The sequence below is a fragment of the Ambystoma mexicanum genome, chromosome 9 (genome assembly GCF_040938575.1).
Source record: "Ambystoma mexicanum isolate Mex_15411 chromosome 9, UKY_AmexF1_1, whole genome shotgun sequence".
NCBI lineage: Eukaryota > Metazoa > Chordata > Amphibia > Caudata > Ambystomatidae > Ambystoma > Ambystoma mexicanum.
In genome coordinates, this window is record NC_090931.1 from 1,485,972,446 (window position 1) to 1,485,993,468 (window position 21,023).

General features: G+C 47.6%; 1 protein-coding gene across 5 annotated transcripts in view; it reads right to left on the bottom strand.

Moving 5' to 3' along the window:
- The window catches only part of STK11IP (serine/threonine kinase 11 interacting protein), a 771,273-nt gene that overhangs the window by 528,311 nt on the left and 221,939 nt on the right, over positions 1-21,023 (bottom strand). For all 5 annotated transcript variants that reach the window (XM_069616954.1, XM_069616950.1, XM_069616952.1 and 2 more), the window contains exons 7-9: positions 19,610-19,681; positions 15,172-15,301; positions 13,762-13,865 (exon numbers count right to left, since the gene is read on the bottom strand). In XM_069616954.1, coding sequence (XP_069473055.1) covers positions 13,762-13,865; positions 15,172-15,301; positions 19,610-19,681 — 306 coding nt within the window. The remainder of the gene's footprint in view (positions 1-13,761; positions 13,866-15,171; positions 15,302-19,609; positions 19,682-21,023) is intronic.

Genomic DNA, 21,023 nt, shown 5'->3' on the forward strand with positions numbered 1-21,023 from the left:
ATGGCAACTAAAACGTTACATTGGCCACCAATGCAGTAGATGTGCTTGCATCCCTGTTGAGGGCAGAACCAAGTAACAGCAGCCACCAGCGTACACCTAAAACCAACGTAGGTCGATATAATCACCCTAGGGCACAAATGGGGTGCTTAAAAGGCACCCCTGGGCCTGGGAGCCTTATGGGCAACCCAGGACCATACTCGACGTGAGTGAAAGAGGGCTGCGATGACAGAGTTTGAAGATGGGTTTCTAGAATCAATTTACAAGCGATATTACAAAACTTCAGCAGTTCAATCCCCAAGAAGAAGGGGGCCTTGTCCCCAAAAGACACAAGGCCAAAATGCTTCTCCCCAGAAAGTATATGTAGCAGGTAAGTACTTGCGTTGGCGATTGTTCCAAAGCAGAGATGCCGCAAACCTCCTAAGTAAGTAAAATGTGTGCTTATCTTTTAGGTGGCAAGTTATCCAGATCTCACATTTAGCCTAATTGTGCAAGTTAGCCTTATTTCGCATTTAACCCACTTGTGTAAGTTAGCCAGGTCTCACATTTAGCCTAATTGTGCAAGTCAGCCTTTTTCCTCGTGTGTAACCAATTTGTGCAAGTTAGCCTTACCTCGCATTTAGGCCATTTTGTGTAAGGTAGCAACATCTTTCAAGTAAGCCTAACTGTGTAAGTTACCCAGAACTCACATTTAGCCTAATTGTGTAAGTTAGCCTTATTTCGGATTTAGCCAATTTGTGTAAATTAGCCAGGTCTCACATTTAGCCTAATTGTGCATGTTGGCCACATCTTGCGTTTAGCCTATTTTGTGTAAGCTACCTTTATCTTGCACTTGGCCAACTTGCTTAGCCTACTTGCTTAAGGTAGACACTTGTTGCAGTTAGCATATGTATGTGAAATAGCCTTACCTTGTCTCAGACCATCACTGTTAGTCAGCGACATTCTTGCATTTAGCCTACTTGTGAAAGTCAACCTATATCTTGGGTTTATATGTCCTGTCCTGCAATTAGCCCTTTTGTATAAATTGTCCTTGGCTTGTATTTTGCCTATTGTTTAAGGTAGACACTTGTTGCCCTTAGCCTATTGGTGTATGGTAAAATTAGTGGGTTAGCACATCAGTGTTAGCCGGCCTTTACTTGCAGTTAGCCAATTGTGCCAACCTTATCCTGCATTTAGCCCACTGGTCTTAGGCATACTCTTCCTACATGTAGCCCACTGGTCTTAGGCATACTCTTCCTACATTTAGCCCACTGGTCTTAGGCATACTCTTCCTACATGTAGCCCACTGGTCTTAGGCATACTCTTCCTACATTTAGCCCACTGGTCTTAGGCATACTCTTCCTACATGTAGCCCACTGGTCTTAGGCATACTCTTCCTACATGTAGCCCACTGGTCTTAGGCATACTCTTCCTGCATTTAGCCCACTGGTCTTAGGCATACTCTTCCTACATTTAGCCCACTGGTCTTAGGCATACTCTTCCTACATGTAGCCCACTGGTCTTAGGCATACTCTTCCTGCATTTAGCCCACTGGTCTTAGGCATACTCTTCCTACATTTAGCCCACTGGTCTTAGGCATACTCTTCCTACATGTAGCCCACTGGTCTTAGGCATACTCTTCCTGCATTTAGCCCACTGGTCTTAGGCATACTCTTCCTACATTTAGCCCACTGGTCTTAGGCATACTCTTCCTACATGTAGCCCACTGGTCTTAGGCATACTCTTCCTACATTTAGCCCATTTCTATGAATTAGCTTTATCTCGCATTAGCCTATTTGTTTTAAAGTAGACACTCACTGCACTTGATATGATGGTTTATTTATATAGCGCTTATACACAATGTGTTTCAAAGCACTTAACTCATTTGTGTACAATCGCCATAGTGTGCACTCTGCTCACCTGTGTACATTAGCCTAACTCACCTTTAGCCCTCTTTTGTCAGCCAACCATATCTTGCACTTGGCCTAGTAGGTCCGCCGCTCTCTTTCATGGTTGTATTTGTTCTTCATCCCCATGTCCCCTTCTTGTTGCCCTGTGGGCGCTTAGAAACACAATTTACTTGATGTATAAGCGCCTTCTAGTCTCCTCTCCTGCACACAACCTAGCTTTCAACCATGCCAAACAATTCCAAGGCCAGAGAAGCCCTCTGGCACCTCAGGAACCAGCTCCCTCCGTTCCCCACTATGCAAGACCTTCACTCTGCCCCCTCCTACCTGCCCCAGCACTCCCCTTCTCAGCACTATCGTAAACCTGCCCACCCCCCCTTCTACTCTGGTCACCCCCAGGCAAACCCACCACCCTTTCCCCACACTTACACCAACTGCCCTCCTTTCTCGTTGCCCAAACCCCTCCTGCCTCTACACCCAACTTTCCCTTCCCTCAGCGCAGCCTTGGCCAAAGCTTCCCCTTCATCTGAAAAACACACACACACACACCCCCCCTATCTATCGGTCCAGGATCAAAAGACCTTTCTTTCACAGCAGCTCCAAACCTCTAACCTCTTCGCCCTCCCTCCCACCTCGACTCCATCTCCCCGCTCTCCGACACCTCTACCCCTGCTACCCAACCCAGCCCAACCTCTCTTGCTCTCCCCAGATTACCCGCCCTGCCCCATTTTCACTCACCACCCTCCACCAACACCTCCTCCACCCAACTCCACTCCCTCCCGGCCCAACAACCCCTGCCTAGGCACTCAACCTTCGCTTCATTAAGCCAAGCCCATTCAGCCGTGGCTAACACTCAAGACTCTGCAGACCCCTACCCCCCCATTCACCTTTGGCAGCCCCCCTTTCATCTGCCCAGGTGAAGACCTTCCATCCTCAGCCATCACCAGCTGCACACTCCCTCTGACCCTGTGACCCCCTTCCCTCACCTCTGCTACACACCGACCCCCTACCCTCCCTTGCCCAACAGTCCATCCGCACATCCTTTCCCCTCCTTCTCCAACTCCCTCTTTAAACCATACCCATGCACCCCACCACACCTCCCCAGCATCTCCCTCCTTATCCCCACCCCAGCACAGAATATTGCCAGCCCCTCCCCATCTCTTGCATCATCATCAATGCCAGATCAGTCGCCAGAAACAAATGATTTTTGACCTCATCTCAGTTGAAAACCCAGACATCCTTTTCATCACTGAAACCTGGTTCTCGACCGACTTCCACCCATCTGCAAAGGAGGCCTACCCCCCCCCCCCCACAGGCTACTCCAGGACCACCCACAACAGAGCCAGCAGAGCAGGGGGCATAGCCATCCTCAACAACCTCTACCTCAGACCCATAGAGGTCGAGAAACAACCCTCCCTAAGCTTCCTCCTTATTTACAGGCTATGACAGAACCTTTGCAGACTCTGAGTGACTATGTATTGGCCATACTTCCTTCTCATCCAACTCACTGTTCCTGGGGATATAAACATCTGTCTTGACCCCCCCCCCCCGCCCCATGACTCGCCATCTCATTGACAACCTGGAAGCACTTAACATGACCCAACTCATATCAGGCCCAACCCAAGTTGCCGGTCACACACTAGATGTAGTGTTCAGCTCGTCCAACTTGATCTCCTTCACCCCCACCCACCACCTCATCTGGAGGATAACTTTGCCATCTACTTCTAAGCCCCGACTCCAGTGACCCCTTGACCTCCCGGCCCCCGCAGCCCCCAGGATCCCACTCTGCAACACGGTACCCATCTTCCCTGATCTTTCATCCGTCCTACTCTCTTCCCTGCCCAATCACCCCCTCCAGGGAGGCACCATCATCTCAGAGCTCTTCGTCTAATGGCTCTCAGACGCTATGTCCCCTGTAACCCTCATAAAACTGCCATCCAAACGCACATACCTTTCCCCAGGTGCTTCGACCCTAGCCTGAAATTCCTCTAAGCACTCAACCATCTGCTGGAACGACACTGGCGATCCAACCCCCCAACCCCAAAACAAAGCCACTCTGGCTAGGCAAAGGAGAGTCTACAGATTCAAAATCAGGAAAGCCAAACCTGCCTTCTTTCTACACCTCCGGCATCGCCGATGCAAACAATCCATGCAAAGAACTCCACAAGATCATCTGAGTTCAAGGCCTACTCTGCTCTTCCTTTCCGCTCCCCGTCTCCTAGGCACTGTGCAACACCCTTTCTGGCCAGAACTTCAAAATAGCCATTGATAGGAACCTCACCATACATGCCAAAGTAGCAACCCCACCACCCCCTATACTCACGGCCCCCCTTCCGCAGGCCCAAACTCGTGACTCTTTACAAAACCTTCCCTGCCATCTCCCTTGCTCAGTTCTCAAAGTTTCTCTCCAATAGCTGCCCCTCTGGCTTCCTTGGAGACCTGTGCCCACCGGCCCTTGTAAAAAAACATACTCTCCTCCACCTTTGGCCCCCTCACCAGATCCATAATCAACCACTCTCTAACAGCTGGGATCTTCCCACCGGAATAGAAAGCCTTGCACGTCAAGCCACTCCTAAAAAATCCATCTATTGACCCCTTCCTTCCCTCCTACTACGGCCCCATCTCCAACAACCGCTTCATAGCCAAATTACTGGACCGCACAGTCTACTCCCAGTTCAGCCTCTTCCTTGACCCTGCCCAGTCGGGGTTCAGACCCCTTCATGGTACTGAATCTTCCCTGGTCTCCATGTGGGACGACCAGAAACGAACAGCTGACTCAGAGGGCCGGGTCACTCATCCTTGACCTCTCAACAGCCTTCGACACAATAAACCACTCCATCCTCACAGACAGACGGTGTGACCTCGGCATAAGGGACTTCGCCATCAGTTGGATATCCTCTTTCCTCCCCGGCCACTCTTAAATCACCTCTCACTCCTTTCCCCTCCCCCATCCAGTCCTGAACAGAGTCCCACAGGGAGCCTGCCTCTTCCCCCCCTCCTTCTTTTCAACCTCTACTTTTCGCCCCTCCCGAAGCTCATTCGTTCCCACAATCTTACCTGCTACAACTATGCGGAAGACACCCAGATCATCCTCAAGATTCCTTAACTCCGCCTCCTCAACCCACCCAGACCTCGCATCCTTGGCATGGGTAGTGTAGCCCAGAGGCAATGCGCTCGTCTTGGAAGCAAGACAATGCAGAGAAACATCGGTTTGAATCCCGGGTTTGCACTTAAAAACCTCTTCAGTATTTAGCATGTTATAAATAACCAATTATAATAACAATCCTGCAAGTCAGAAATTGACCTCTGGATGCCCCCATTTGGGCAGGGAGGGAGGCAACGCATAGCACTTAAAACACACCTTCAGATTATTGAACAGATTGTCCCGAAAGAGGACAACCAAGCACCCTGGAGCTCAGGGTTGGCATGGCAGGCAAGTCTAAAGCACATGATGGTAGGCCAGGCCACCACACGTAATCATGAAACAGGGTCCTTTTACGCACACTAGAGGGAACTAAAGATAGAAATCTTCCTCAGAGGATGTGTATTATGCACTCATCACTTAAATCTCCTGTGAGACGCAAGAATGCTCCTAGTACATAGATGGAAGCCAGGAATTCTTCATGGTTTGTACAATTAACCGATTTCTCTCTTCGCACACAACTCCTTCACAGCTTAGTGGGAGGCACGGCTTCACTCCACACACCATGTACACAAATACAACACAAACACTCTTGCACATCACCTCTGCCATAAGAATGTAGCTACTTTTAATGAAAAGAAAATCTATCCGTAGCGTCCCACTTAACTATCACCTTAAACACAATCCCCCATAGTATTCCTCTGCAGCGCCCATACACACTCATGTGTATAGGCGTGTTACAAATGCCATATCATATCATTTAGACATGGGTGACTACCAGGGTATTGGCCACCCTCGCATAACTAGAATGGCTGAAATGCACACACGCATATTAGAACTTCCCTAACCTTTTCCAAATTTCTGGACCCGGTCTGTCCAAGGGCGCTCAACCAAGAGAGCTTTGGGACCATAATTATGGTGAAAGGCGCGCTATAAGAAATGACAAAATAAATTAATGGTACTATCCAGGTTCGACGACCAAAAGGCAGTGGAATGGAAGGATACAAAAGAGACTTGTTCTCAATGTTATCCTATAGAGGACAGGGAGGAGATAAATGCTTTGCGTTTACTTAATCCCCCCCTCCCCCCACCACCTTGATTTTCCCAGATTACTTTCCACCCGCTGTTGTCCTTGGCTGTGAAATACCAGCTCTGTGTCTAGTGCTGCAGGACCTGCGTCTCCCCTTCCATGGGTTTGAGGCCTGTGTTTCCAGGCTCATTCACTTTAATCACCTTACAGACTCCCCATATGTTTCTATTGCTTCCCAGGGTTAGATGCAATAAAGCATATGCAAGCTTGGTCAATGTATACTTTGCGTTCTTGAGTTTCTGCTTTGACAAAAGAAAGAATAGGTTCTTGGCATGGCATTAGTTAAGTGTGTCCGCCCTCTACTTACGGGATTCATAAGCATGTTTTCATGTCTTAGAAGCAACAGAAACTAGTGAATTTCTGCGTTACTTTATGCACGAGTGCAGATTTACTTCATGACTAACGCTGCTATGTCGTGGTGTCTCTAGTGACATCACCACTTGCTTGGTTTTGCCTTCAGTCGATCTGATCCATTGATGAGACCCTGATCTCCAAGATCCGATCAACTGGATCTGGTTTAAATGGCTGAGAGAATATCTCGTCATATCATTGATACATTGGTGCACTTGGTGGCTGGCCAAACCACAAGTTACACCTTTCATTCTTCATTCGGGGGGTTGACATTTCCATAGGGGACATGAGGACCATTCCAGGGACCCTCTCTTCAGGTCGATTGGAGTTTGGTTAGGAGCTGCATGTGCAAGGATTCTTCTGGTCGGGTCCAGGAGCAGAGTGTGCCACCCTTGCCAATGAAGAAATGCACGATTCACTGGTGCAGTCCTCTTTAAGATACTTCACAGTACGGTGGAAGAAGAGTTCCAGCGACCGCCACTGTACACAGATGACGGCAGGCAGCCTTCCAGTCATGGTTGTAGAAGTCCTTCCAGGACAGTGTGGCTTGAGGCTGAAATTAGTCAGGAAGGTGACATGCCACAAGCTGGCAACACCAACAGCGACAATTCCAGCAAGGTAGGACTCTGGAGAGATGCTCATTCCATTGGGTGGTGCAGGGACACTTCGGAAGGCTCAGGATGGCTGCATACTCGGGAACAAGTCCAGACTGGTTGCAGCTCCTCACAGGGCCTTTGCAGATCAGGTGGTCCAAGAGGTCTTCACTAGGCTAGACGAAGTAAGGAATGCCAGGCCTCTTCTGTTGTCTTCTTTGGATCTTCAGTCGGCTGTTTTACGAGGGATTCTTGGCCCCAAGCTGATCTGAAGAAATGGCTACAGGAGTCTTATCCAAATTCCAGCCTGGAAGCAAGTTCAAGTCCACTGGTGGTAAAGTTCTGCACCATTCAAACAGCCAGTAGTTGTCCAATCACTATTGGTGCCACTCATGCTCCACACCTACCACTGGCACCATGGATTTGGACTGAGACCAGGCAGTCCCATCGGCTTCCTGGGCCACACACACACAAAAGGTATCACTAGCGCGGATAGAAGCAGCTTTCCTGGTCAAGTGCATGAACCTATATGGGATTTCCTGAACTGGCAAGGCAGGAGGAAGGCCAAACAACAATGTGGCCAAAGAACAAGCAGAAATCTTGTGGCATAGCTATTTTAGACCACCAGCAATGCTTAGTAGCTATACATGGTAAACACGAATGCACACACTAGAAATCACGGAAACATTGCTGTATTCCCCTTCAAAAAGACAGATCAAGCTCAAAAACAAAAGCAAAATGATTGGGGATCCATTGACACTATGGAGGGGAAGTTGCCAGTAGAAGTCTCTCTGACCTGCAAAATACATCAGTGAGCCAAAAATAAAAAAAAACAGGTCAAAAGCAAAACCTGAATGGGCGCTAAATGGGAGCCACAGAATTCCCAAAAAAAGAAATCATCTTCCATCATGCTCAGATTAAAACCAATGGTTAGTTTCTTCTGCAAGCAGTACATCAATGTTTAATTTTAGCAAACACTGATAATTAACTAACAAGAAAATAAGCAGTTGTAGATCTGGCAGTCTAATTCTCTCGCAACTTAGAACCAAAGCACCGCCTGATCCCACACCACACAGGGCCCCATCCGTCAGGTTCTTTCACTCCAACCCCTAAATGGACAATGTGCCCTCATTGTGATGAGACATCCCTGAGGTACAGAAACAATGACAGGCTGGTTCCCGACAAGGTAGATGTCTCTTATCAATAAAAAATAAAAAAATAAAAACCAAAAGAACCCTCCACTTCAAGATCTGTTTTTTGTGTGCTTGTGCACCAGATAGTAACAGCCAGGGTCGCTCTAGCAAGCAAGCGCATGACAAGGCAATTCTCGGACACGAGGGAAGAGAGCAAAGGAAGCGACTGGGAGAGCAAAGGAAGCGACGGGGAGAGCAAAGGAAAGAGAAAGATGAAGGAGGGAGAGCTAGAGTAGCGTATGACACACCAAGTACATAGAGTCAAGCCTAATATTTCAGCCATGGCAATATGTCAGAGAGAACCCTTGGCATTTATGTACTTGATTTTCTCTGATTTAAAACGGTTTGAAAAATTCATGCAAGAAAATTGTCATTTATGCAGTGTCCACCACCTCCAAAGTGGTCTCCCGGGGCAGAGACTTGTCAAAGTAAGTGCCTAATTAGGTCAGTGACTAGGATGTCTACATTGGTATGCTGAAGAGGTGCGCCGAAGAGGTACGCTGAAGGAGGATGAGGAAAACAGTAAACTGGAATCCCTGTCACCATACCCCCCCGCATCCCACCACAACCCCCCCATCACTTTCGTGGTTTTGAAAAAGCCAATACTGATCTTGTTTTGGACAAATAACACCTTGCATTTAAGTAGTCAACACTATAGCACAGTTCATGTGAAGAGAGTCGTAGCCATTATCATTTATGTTCTACAGCTTTTTTGATCCTAGGTTTTGGATACAAGCAGCTCTTAACAATACATAATTAGACATTGTCACTAGCTTCACTTTGGAGAAAAAAAACAAAATCCAAAATATCCATAGGAAGGGTGCAGAAGCAGGAGACCAACACACAGGTGGAATAGCGATTGCTATAGACTTATTTTATATACCAATAAAGAAAATACCTTTCTTTCCCTAAGAGCCGTTTCCCTGCCTCACCTAAAGTGCTATTGGGTCTGTCATGATGTCTCAGTAACTTAAAGGGGCCCCTGTTGTGTCAAAAGGTCCCTAATCTCAGTCCCTTACACTTACGTAGCACCAAGGTTCTTGGTCCAGGAGAATAACTCCCTGCTCCTGGACTCGGTGGCAGAGTTCCGTAGCAGGGGGAATGACTGCCTTCCCCTGGTTTTAGTACTTCACAAACAAACAATGCAGATTCTCTAACACTCTGCGTCAAAAGGGTCACTATATTATCCCAGGGGGAATGGCTGCTTTACCCTGGATGACTGGTTTAATCCTCCTTGCAGACTCAACTAATAGAATGACTCCCTTCTCCTGGCTTTCTTTGGCTTTGCTCTCTCAGTTCACAACCAAGGGGGGTTGGGATTGGGGGTGGGGGTGTCTCCCTTCCCCTGGCTTCTTGTACACTTTGTTTCACAGTTCAACTCTCTACTGATTTATTCAAGCAGACCTGGTTCACTCCCCTGACAGGTACGGCCCCTGGGAAGATGGTGTATACTGGTTTCCCCTTATTACGTAGATTTGGCAGACCTGGGTTGCTTCCCTTCCAGATACTGCCACAAAGAAGATGACTTGCGTTAGGTTTCAGGTTCTTGACCCTTCCCTGGTAGTCAGTGGCTCTGCTTGACCGCTAGCACGAGGGAGACCACCTCTGTCTAGGTTTGTATGCAAGCTCCAGACTCTTCTCTGGTGGACAGTGGTATTTCTGTTCCCACTGGGATGAGGTATTCTACTCCTAATGCTATGCCTGGCTCTCCACTCCGCGGGGTCTCCAGCGTTTACAGTTACCGGTTTTCAAAACTGGCTCTTCCAGGGTTCATGATTCTTCTTGCCAGCCTCTGTGGTTCTCTTCAGAACCAACCGGCTGCTTTCTCCAGCAGCTCCTCAAGCCCTGCTGTTTCGGTGTGGACGATGTCTCACCCTTTCGCGCCCCACGCCACATGTTTGGACACAGAGGTCCACCGCATAACAGGTGGAGGACTGCCACTCATTTGGGCGCTTCCAGTAGGAGTCTGTCTCCTGCTGGCTCCTCTGCTGCTTCAGCGACATCTCGCCTTCTTGCTCCCCTTGCCCGGTTTGAACTTCCTGGGCAGCTGACATGGACCCCTTGCTTTCACGGTAGAAGACGCTGAGTCCTTCTTCCGTTTCCTTACTATAGGACTTTCCCTGCCCTTGCGTAACGTCAGTACTCGTTAGTGGCTCTGTTGTAATTGCTATGCCTCTCTTGAGCCACCTTGTCCGAGTACTTTTAGTTTTGTCAGCTTTCCAAGCACTGCAGCAATACCTGGGACTACTATTGGTAGACGTGAATCTTCAGGTTTGCAGCGGTACATGGACATGTTTGGTAAGGTGCTGGGGTCTACATGGTAGGGTGGTGTGTAAAGTGTAGGGTGAGAGTTGCAATACCGCGTACTGCCTAGATGAACATCCTTGTCCCAAGAGGGGGACTCTCTCCCCAAGAGATCCTCCCGAATCAAACCACCGCCAGGGGGACTATCGGGTAGCAGCCTCACCTCCCTGGCCTCAGGGGAAGGAGCTCCCCCTCGGGGAGAAGTGACGACATCTACGGATTGATCACACCATTTAAAGTAGCACAATTGGTGGATGCATTAGTGCGCACTTCGTGGGGAGCACTTTTCACCATTGCCCACATTCTATTTTTTGTAATGTAGACACGCTCCAGCAGAACAGAACACCAAAGGGCCTTTAAATTTCACAATAGATTAAGTCAGTCGAATTACATTTGCTGCTACACACAATGCAGCCATGGAAGCAGAACATACATTAAAACTGGAGGAAGGCCAACAGGAAAAATAACTAGATTGACCACCTTAAACAAACATGAATACCTAGATGCCTGGTGACACAAAACACTTCAGCAATCGGTTCACTATCGGAAGACAAGACATAATTTGGTCTTTGTCGGAGGCCAATTACTTCCCTACGGCTCATTGGAGCTTTTAATGCCAAGAGAAATCGGAAACCACATGAAAGAATTATGAATTCAGTGTGAAGCCCTGCAGTGGTTCCCAGAATACACGAGCGGAGGGGTCCAGACAAAGGCAAAGCTCTGCTAAACGTGTGCACTGAGGCTCGGAAAGGCTTGTCCTGGAAAACCCAGTGTACACTGGCTAGCTGAGGTATGGACCATAGGCGGTGGTGGTAGAGCCCCACGAAGCAAGAGGTCCTAAAATTGAACATTAGGGAATGTTTAGCTATATTAAACTATTGTGGGGGGCCATGTAATCATCTAACTTATTGTTAGAACAGTGGCACTTAAAAGGAAAACCCAGACTCTCCAATGATAGCTGTAGCAGAGCAGGGAGGCTTAACGTCAGGAGGAAGGATGGAAGGGAGGTCAAATTAATCCCAAGAGACACCACAAAAGAAAACAACACCGATATACTTATCAAGGTTAAGCATTTTATAAGGTCACACACAATATTTCTGATAGGAAAAATAAGTACTCCAATTAAACATAACAGAGCAGAACATAGTGCACATAAAAGAACCAGAAATTTCCAGTTAAGGCCTAACCCACCCTTCACCCTAAAAAAGTAAGGCCCCTACCTGGTGGAGGATGCAATAGATAGACTTACAGACATTAAAGGGTAGGCCACTAGACATTATTACACACAGCAATTACCAGTATGGTCAAGATCCAAAAGGGTACCACGCAGAACTTACAGGCTTCCTGCTCCACTCTAAATACATGTAATATACATAATTCATATGCACACAATACAATTATAGAACAGGGGTAGAGCACAGCTGATCATAATTTCCACGCAACCAGGAGGGCTACTAAAGTACATGATATTTAAGTTAAGCAGTTCCTATGCCCAGAAGGGCATTACATACCAAGTAGGGAAATCTTAGCACCACAGTGAAACCATGTTTATCCTATGCAGGACTGTAAGAAACAAATCTATAAATAACTAGTAAATGAGAAACATGAGTTTAGTGTAGAACTCTAGGGACAGTAGAGAGCGCTAGAAAAATGCCACAGTCCAGGTGCAAACCTTGCAGTGTCACTTGAGGGATGTTCAGTGTTGAGAAAAAGGCCCCATAGAAAACAAGAGGACAAAGTCTGTTGAATGATCGGTGGTTATGATGAGAAGCCAGTTAAGCCCCAGATCCTTCCCACAGTTAGTCCCATGTCTGCCTCTCCCTGTGTCTCCCTCGCCCCGCGTCTGCCTGCCCTATCTTTTGTAAGACAATGTGCAGCGTCTGCCCTGCGCGATGCTTTTGGAGTAAGAGCCATAACATAGCTCTCACCAAAGACTCATACTCCAGGAGAAGGGAAGATCTCTTGAGCCAGAGTCGTCTTACCTGAAGCAAGGTCCCATCTGTGAGCACCTCCTTTAGTCTGCGTTCTGAGGTGCCCGTGGTCTTCTGCTGGTCTTATGCTGAAGGTTTCAAAGAGCACCAATGTTATAATCTGTTAGCAGAAAAGGATGCCAGAAGGAGGGGCTTACTGGGTAGGGCTTGGGGTGGGACAAGGCTTGGGGTAGTGGTCTTTTCAGCTATTCATTGGCTTTGTACAGCCAGGCTCCTTAACTATGAGCTTAATTAGTAGTCCATTCCCTTGATCTCACGCAGGACAACATTTGAGCCCACCCGTACGCTTGCATGTTTTTAATCAGGATATAACATGTCCTGCTATGTTAGCTATTGGGCTTGCCAAACTGGCAGCATAACTTACTGCTATGTGGACTGCCAACCAATCTTTCCCCATGATGAATTTGAGCCAGTCAATCACTGGTGATGTGTGGGAATAAAGGGTGGTGTCCTCAAGCAAGATGGCTTTTTCTGAGCGGATCCTGGTTTCAGGAAGGAAAGGATGGCCTGGCAGTGCTACTCACGCAACAGCAAGATGCGAGTATTGCAAAACGCGAGTAAGAAACTGTATCATCAGTTGATGGTAAAATGTGCAGTGCATCCAGACATAACACATTGGGAAAGTGCTGTGCACGAAACCTTTATACACATCTTGTAATCTGTTTGAAACGTGTTGTCAAGATGTAATCAAAGGAAAAGCAATACTTATTTCAGCACATTAAACATGAGCTCTATAGTTTGGAAGCGCATTCAAGGATCATTTCTGGGAATAGAGATGCTCAGAGTCTGAATGACAGACCAGTCCAACATCCGCCCATTACAAAGATTTCCCAGGACCATGAGATAGTTAGCAGGGCTTTAAAAGAAGCAAATACTGTTCAATGGCCAAAATCTATAGAACATAATTGACGTACTAAATGGACTAGAAGCCGAGTTCTTTCAGGACAGAATACGTTTCACCCTCAGCCATTAGGAGTAGTACGTGTCATGAATAATCATTCAGGGAGGTTTTGGGGGGCAGAGAGACGGGTGTGCAGACTCAAGCCAGCCTGTCGACATCTCAACAGGATCCATGCTCATATTACAATATCCTTTTTATTTACCATCTCATAGAAGAGGCCAACAAGGGCAATGAGTGGGGCGATTGCGAGAGTGTATACTACATGGGTTTCACATCACTCAGTAGAAGAATGATACCCTCCTAAAAAGCTCACCTTTCGTAGCTGGTGTAGTTGCGACAAGGGCGTAAGTTGAGTGTGCTCCAACAGCAAATTAAAAGCCAAGTCCAAGTGCTGCAGGTTCGCGAGCTGCTCCACCCCTAGGAAAAAGGAGTAAAAACAATCAGGGCAGGAAGTTCGTATTTTTCCCCTTTCACCTAAAGTATCAGACTATGTTCAGTGGGAAGGTAGATTAACCCACTATAGGGTTTCCCAAAAACCTTCTCTGGGTCCCCTAGGGGTATAAGTGGCTGAGCAGTCAAGGTCAACTCTTAGGGTGACAATGTTCTGGTTTACATACGGTATAGGAAACATGCTGCAATAAGAGATAGTCTTTGTGTGGACAGTCACCTGATAGAGGAAAGTCTTTGTGCCATGACCCTACCAGCTGGGGCCACTGTGAACTAAGTCCAGCCCATACTGCTTATTCCAAATATGACGCTCAGCCTCCTGTGAAGAATGGCAGGGAGTGGCCATGCACTGATCAGCTGAGCAGGACATGCCACTGATGCTGCGGTAGCTGCGATAGGGCCCAATCGCAGAGGCCTGTTCACCATAGGCAAACACTAACTGCCAAACTTTGCAAGTGCAAAGGGTGAAGGTTCATCAGTGGCAGGGTGGGTATCTGTTTCTTTAGCAACAGTTTCTGGGGCGACAAGATGCAGCTGGCAAGCAGGAGGACAGCTTGCCCACAGGGAAAGGTGCTGAGCCAGTGGAAGAGCAACATCTTAAACCTATGGTGCAGGACAGCTGTGCTGTACATGGATGAAACTGATCCGGTGGTTACCAAGCTCAGACTTTCCGTGGTGCACACTTCAGAATGTCAAGCACCATTCGGGTATCCTGGCAGATCTGATCGTGAGTTCTCCGGTCCTTGGCCTCGGCAGGCAGAAGCCATGACCAAATATGGTTTGGTCAGTTTCCTTCCACAAAGAAATGGAAGAAAGTTAAGCTGGGAAACTCGCATTGGACTTCCACGGAGGAGTGCCCGATAGGGAAGCCACTGGACACAGCATGACAATTCCACAATTTAGAAATGAAGGGCTAAAGAGGAGCACATCACAAAGTCACGTACTGGATGAGGTTGAAATTCAGACACATCTATAAATAACAGGGTTGGTAAAGCAAACACTGCAGGGTCTCTTGTCAGATATAGTAGAACATTTGCCCTTACAGTCTTGAGAGTCAACAGAAGAAGCCGAAGGAGTCCGAAGAGGAGAGAAAACTGCTGGTGGCAAGGAACTTGGTACAAGGCAGGATACTGTGCCTTTCTTGAGAGGAAGATAAAGGGGGACTGAACCCAAGAGCTACATTAAGTTCCTATGCATTCTGCTCACGAGGACAAAGCGGTCTACTGCGCCACACACACACATCCCTCCAAACATACAGCACTCCCTCGATACCCACCATTAATACTGTCCAAGTCGTTGCTCCGGAGGATGAGCGAGACCAGCTGTGTCCTGGAGCCCAGGCTCAGGAGAGGCACTTTCAGAAGGAAGTTGTAGGAGAGATTCAGATAGATCAAATCTGACAGCGGCTGCAAGGGGAGAAGAGAGTCTTAATCTGGGGCACAGTGGCATATAGGAAAGGTGGAACATATAGACACCAGGTAAGAGGCAAAACACGAAAAGGGGAGGTAGAGAATAGTCCATGCTGTCTCTACATAGAATGTTTAATGCCATACCCACGGGAGAGAAACGTAAATTGTGTTTTTGGAACTTCTTTTTATAGAGTGGTAAGGTAAAATATAAACTATATAAACTGGATAGAGCACCTCTCTTTACCTAACATGATACTTGACGGCACCCCATCGCAGAATGCATTACAAGGAATACTTTAAGAGGGGAAGCCAATTCTGACATCTTAATGAGAAGAAAGCAAACCTCCAAGCTTAACAGTCTGCGCTTTGCCAAAAATCACACTTTCCCCAAATAAGAAATGTGCATTTCCATCTCATGTCATGATTGGTGCAATAGGAGAGTGTACCTGGAAGCATGGGTGGCAGCACGCAAGCAAGGAACTGACTGAGCCAAGCAAGGGTAAATCGTGGAAGGCAGAAAGAAAAGAGGGAAAAGGAGTTGCGGCATTTTGAGCAGGCAGGGGTTTCAGGGTCTTAGAAATAGACAGCTGGGGTGGGAAAGGGGAGGGTGAGAATAGGTAAGGGAGGCTGCAAGAATGAGAGGGGTACACCCCGCATTGGAACTTGGGGAACAGGGGCAAGACCACGAAGTAAAAATTGTTGAAATGGGGCTGCCCAAAAAAACCACTCCACAACACGCAATGCACTTAACATTTTTGGAAAAGTGGCACAAGTGAATACACCATACGAACAACATGGAGAACCTATGGTGAGAGTACATAGCCCTGTGTTCAAACAGTAATCTTATTTAGTAATGGATGGATGGAGCGCATCGTTTAGTATGCACACAATGTGAATTAAATCGCTTCTTGCCATTCTTCACGCAAGACAACTGGAAGTTTGACTCGAAGAGCCACATTTTATTTAAGGAGCGAGCAAAACCAGAGATGATTAGGTTTTCAACTTTGAGACGGGAAGAAAATTCTAAGCTCAAGTTCCCAGACAAAGAAGCATTGTGTACCCCTGCTGATTCAGTGAAACTTGGGTACAACGATAAGTCCCAAATTAGCTGACCGAAGTGCTTTAAACAGTAGATGGCAGAAAATGGGGTTGCTTAGGTAAGCAGAGGCCTGGCCCGAGAGACATTTGTGTAGTAGCCACAGGGTCTTAAAGAGGATCTGGTCTTTAACCTAGAGTCAATTAAGGCATCTCAGTAACGCAGTCGTATTTTTTTCAATCCATGGTTAATTTAAGTGCTGTATCATGGATATGATATTCGTCAACAGTAAACCTGCATATAAGGATTTACAATAATTAACATGGGAATTGACAAAGGTGCCAACGTAGATAGCACGGTCTTCTGCAGGAAGGCAATACAGAATGGGTATAGCATTTATTTTTACCATTAGCAGTATGGGGGTTTCAGGAAAGTTTGGGGCTATCAAAATTACAAAGGTGGATATGAGGGAGGTGGAATGTGTAGTGTAATGAGAGGAGCTAAGAGAAAGGGCTGCGAGAAATGGGTGACTCTCGCTCAAGGCCTAAGAAGGGGGATCTCAATGTTCCCTTCATTGAGTTGAAGCCGGCTCGTTCTCGTCGATGCTTTGATAGTCTCAAAGCAGGAGCCCACCTGGATTAAAGGGAAAGAGTAGAGAGGAAATGGATGAACCCTGAGGAACCCCACAGGACATGTTTCCTGGTGTGGTATTGAAGGGACCCAGAATCAACTGTGACCTGCAAGTTAAAAAGGAGATGATTCACGTTTTTTCAATTGAAGGTAGGGGTAGAGCACAGTATCAATCAAAAAACTATGGTGAACCATATTGAAAGCTACCAATATGTCAAGTGAGCAGATCAGAGTGCAGAGTCCCATATTGGGGCGGTCACTGCAGAATCATAGATGAAGTTCAGATTCTGCTTGTGATCCGGGCAAAAACATGGATTGCAATGTACCAAGAGGATTGTTGGAAAGCGCAGAGGTTGTGTGTCTGAGAAATTGCAGTGGCTTCTAAGGTTTCGTCAGAAGAGGGAAAGGTATTTACGGAGAGAGAGAGCTGAAGGTATTTTGGGCCCAGGCCCCTGAAAGCCTTGTTGCAGACACTGGCAGCCAATGGAAAGATTTCAGTGCTGGAGAGATACGATCCCAGTACTTGAGGCCAAGGACAAGTCTTGCAGTCCTGTTCTGGATGAGTTGCGCAGGGCAGAGAGCAGAAGCAGGTAGATTTAGTAAGAGGCTGTTGCAATAGTCCAACCTAGAGACAACCAGGGCTCGAGAGACAGTGAGCTTCTTGGGGAAGGAGAGGAAAGGTAGACTACCTCTGAGGAGGTGCAGTAGGAAGTCTGACTTTTTTGAGACAGATGTGGGCCGAGAAGGACAGCATGGAGTAAAAGATGACCCCATGGTTCTTAGCCTCACAGGTGTGGGTAGGACAAGGGCTAAGAGAGGCCAGCTAAAGTGTCACAGGAAAGGAGGGTGAAGGTTTGCCGATGAGGAGGATCTCTGTCTTGCTGGCATTCAGGCAGAGATCTTGAAGGGCAGATAGGCAGTCGGAGATGAGAGAAGGAGAAGAGGTGGCCAAGGGAAGCCTGAAAATTAGTTCAGTGTCATCCACGTAGCACTGGAAATTGGAGCAGAAAATGGCAATGTGGTGGGCCAGAGTTGCCAGGTATTGGTCGAAAAGCCAGGATGAGAGGTTAGACCCCCTGGGGAACACTACAAGTAGAACGGGAGATAGATGACAGGAAGGCCCCAAGTTGGACCTGGAAGGGTCAGAGAGAAAAGAGGTCAGCCAGGCCAGAGTCTGATCAGTGATACCCAGGTTGTCACAGAGACAGTTGAGCAGGATGGTATGGTTGACCGTGTCAAAGGCAGAGGAGAGATCGAGTAGGATGAGGACAGAGGGGATGTTCGAGTCAAGGTTGGAGAGCAGATCTTCACAGATGTTCAGCAGAGCAGTTTCCATGCTTCTCGCCGCTGTAAAGCCAGACTGATGGTCAGAGACAGCCGATGGTGTCAGAGTAAAGGTTAAGCTGTGAGATGGCCAGCTTTTCCAGAAGCATTCCCAGAAAAGGAGTGATGGGGATTGGGCGATAGTTAGCCGGGCAAAAAGGGTCAGCTGTGCATTTTTGAGAAGAGGGTCTTATGAGGGGAGGGGAAGGCTCCAGTGGCAAAGTAGTGGTTTTCAGAAATCTGCCAGGGCAGGAGCAAGGGTGTCAATGTGGTCCTTGATGGTGTTGGAGGAAGAGGGAAGAACCTGTTTTGACAAGACTTTCATAGACCGGACTTGCTTAGAGACCTTGTCAGGGGAACAATGAGGAAAGGACAAAGAAGTGATAAGGGGCGGGGGTGGCTGAAGGAGGGTCAGAGTTTACAGGAGGAGAGGGAGAGGGGACGAGAGAGTGGACAGGATGGCCTGTGTTTTAGAGATGAAGTGAGAGGCCAGTGCCGTGCAGAGGGTCTGGGAGGCAACAGGAGAGGTAGAGACTGTAGCAGGATTGGCCAGCTCCCTGCAGATTTTAAAGAGTCCGGCCGAGTTGTTGGATGCCGCAGAGACATAGGCTTGAATGTGGGCTCTTGTGGGCTATGGCGGTGCAGGTGTGTTCCATGAACTTCCTCCAGTGAAATTCAAAAATGTGTTGCAGTGAAATCAAGGTCTTCCAATGAATGTCAGTTTTAAGGTGTGTCAAATAAGAAGTGTCTCCCACTGCAGAAACAGGGAATGGTTGAAGAGAGGGTGAGGGGGGGGGGTGTACGAAAATACACTTGGCAACACGCTCGGCACTGAAGAAGCAGTTGGGAAAAGAGGTGCCTGTGACTACATCATACAACCAGCATTGACAGATGGGGTAGGGAGACTACATTGGGCCAGTGTCGACAGATTATTCATATTTCTAAATGAGATGGGAATCCAGTGGCAAGAACAACCAAAACATTGCTAGAAAGCAGATTCAGGCATGAATGGAGAAGATCCCCAAACAATTCAAAGCTATCTGGCAGGGTTATCTAAGCAATCACTGTCATGCGAGCTGCTGTAGCTAGCAATAGTAGTATGTGTAACAAACCCCATCCTCCTCTTCAGAGTGCTGGCCCCCAAGCAATAGCTTCATACACAAAATAACAGTGGAAACGAAAGAAAAAACAGATCGACATTTTCAAATTCGGTATTTCAAATTGCCAGTAATCTCACAGATCCCCCAGCGCCAAAGCTTCTAGGTATACACACAGGCTTCCATGCAGCACTCACCTGCACCCTAAGGAACACTTACCAATAAGTAGGAGCCACAGTCCTTGATTTGGTTGTGGCTTAAATCCAGAACTTTCAGGACATTCAACAAATGCTAAAAGAAAAAAAGAAAAATGTGATTAGACTGAGGCAGAGTAGGAGGGGCTCTTCTAACAAGGTATATCAGGGCTCACAAATCATCTGGCCAAATCGCATAGTTGAGTGGATTTTATATAGTCCTAGAGAGGGCAGCCAGGGGGTGGGTTGGGTGTTTGGTGGGGAGAGGGCAGTCTTTCCACAGATTATGATTTCAGTTTGTCTGGGGTTGGGAAGGAGGCCAATTTCTGTGAGGCATAAGGAGAGGATTGGGAGGAGGTAGGACGTGTCCTTTGGGATCTTGAAGATGATCTGGGTGTCATCTGCATGGATGTGGCCAGTCAGGCCAAGTGAACGGAGAGCAAGGAGGGGGCTCACGTAGAGGTTAAAGAGCAGGGGTGATAGGGAGGCAGCCTGAGGTACTCTGTTGGTGACAGGGCGCGGGGGCGGGGAGAACACAGGCACGCAAGTGATTTATGATCTGTTGATGAGGAAGGAGGATATTCACGTCCATGCTACATCTCTGATGCCAAGAGATTGGAATGTGTCCGTGAGGGTGCTTTGGTCAATGATGTGAAAGGCCACCGAGAGGTCGAGGAGGATTAGGTTTCCAGGTCATATTTTCCATCTCTGATCATTTTAAAGTTTCCTATTTAAATAAATACTTCATGGTTGCTGAGCCCATACATGTCCATGCCGGCCGCATCACCATATGCAAGTATAAGAACATACACATATTGGCTTTCCACAATGCCAGTTATGATACTATAATAAAATGTGTCCAGGCTGGCTCTGCCAATAGTTGTCAGTATGATCACGAAAACACACTCCTGTTGGCTTTGCCATTAAAACATGCCATGACACAGCAAGCAAATCTTCCAGACTGGTACCACCAACGTAGATTAGTGTTGCCAAGTGAAAAAACGATTATGCTTGCTTTACCCTCGATTCCCAGCAGAAACATTAAGAAAATCACACACAACACACACAAAACACACACACACACACACACACACACACACACACCCCGCCCCCCGATTTACTGCTTACAGAACATATTGGTTTTCCATGGCCCATCGTACGCAAGCTGCACCATCAGAAACCAGAGAGCTTCCTGGGGGGTATGTGCATGGCAGGGGGAAAGGGGATGGGTGAGACTATACCGTAGCACTGCATCTCCTTCACACCACCCAGGGAGCCCTAAATGTGCTGGAAGGTGCAAGAGCAACTGCTATGCACATTAAGGCCTGGAGGTCCCCATCACACATCCCCAATGTGCCGTGCAAGTTTGAGGAAGCAAAGCAATCCGGCCTCCCATGGCTAATTGGGGGAACAAACTGAAAGGGAATTCACATTGGGCA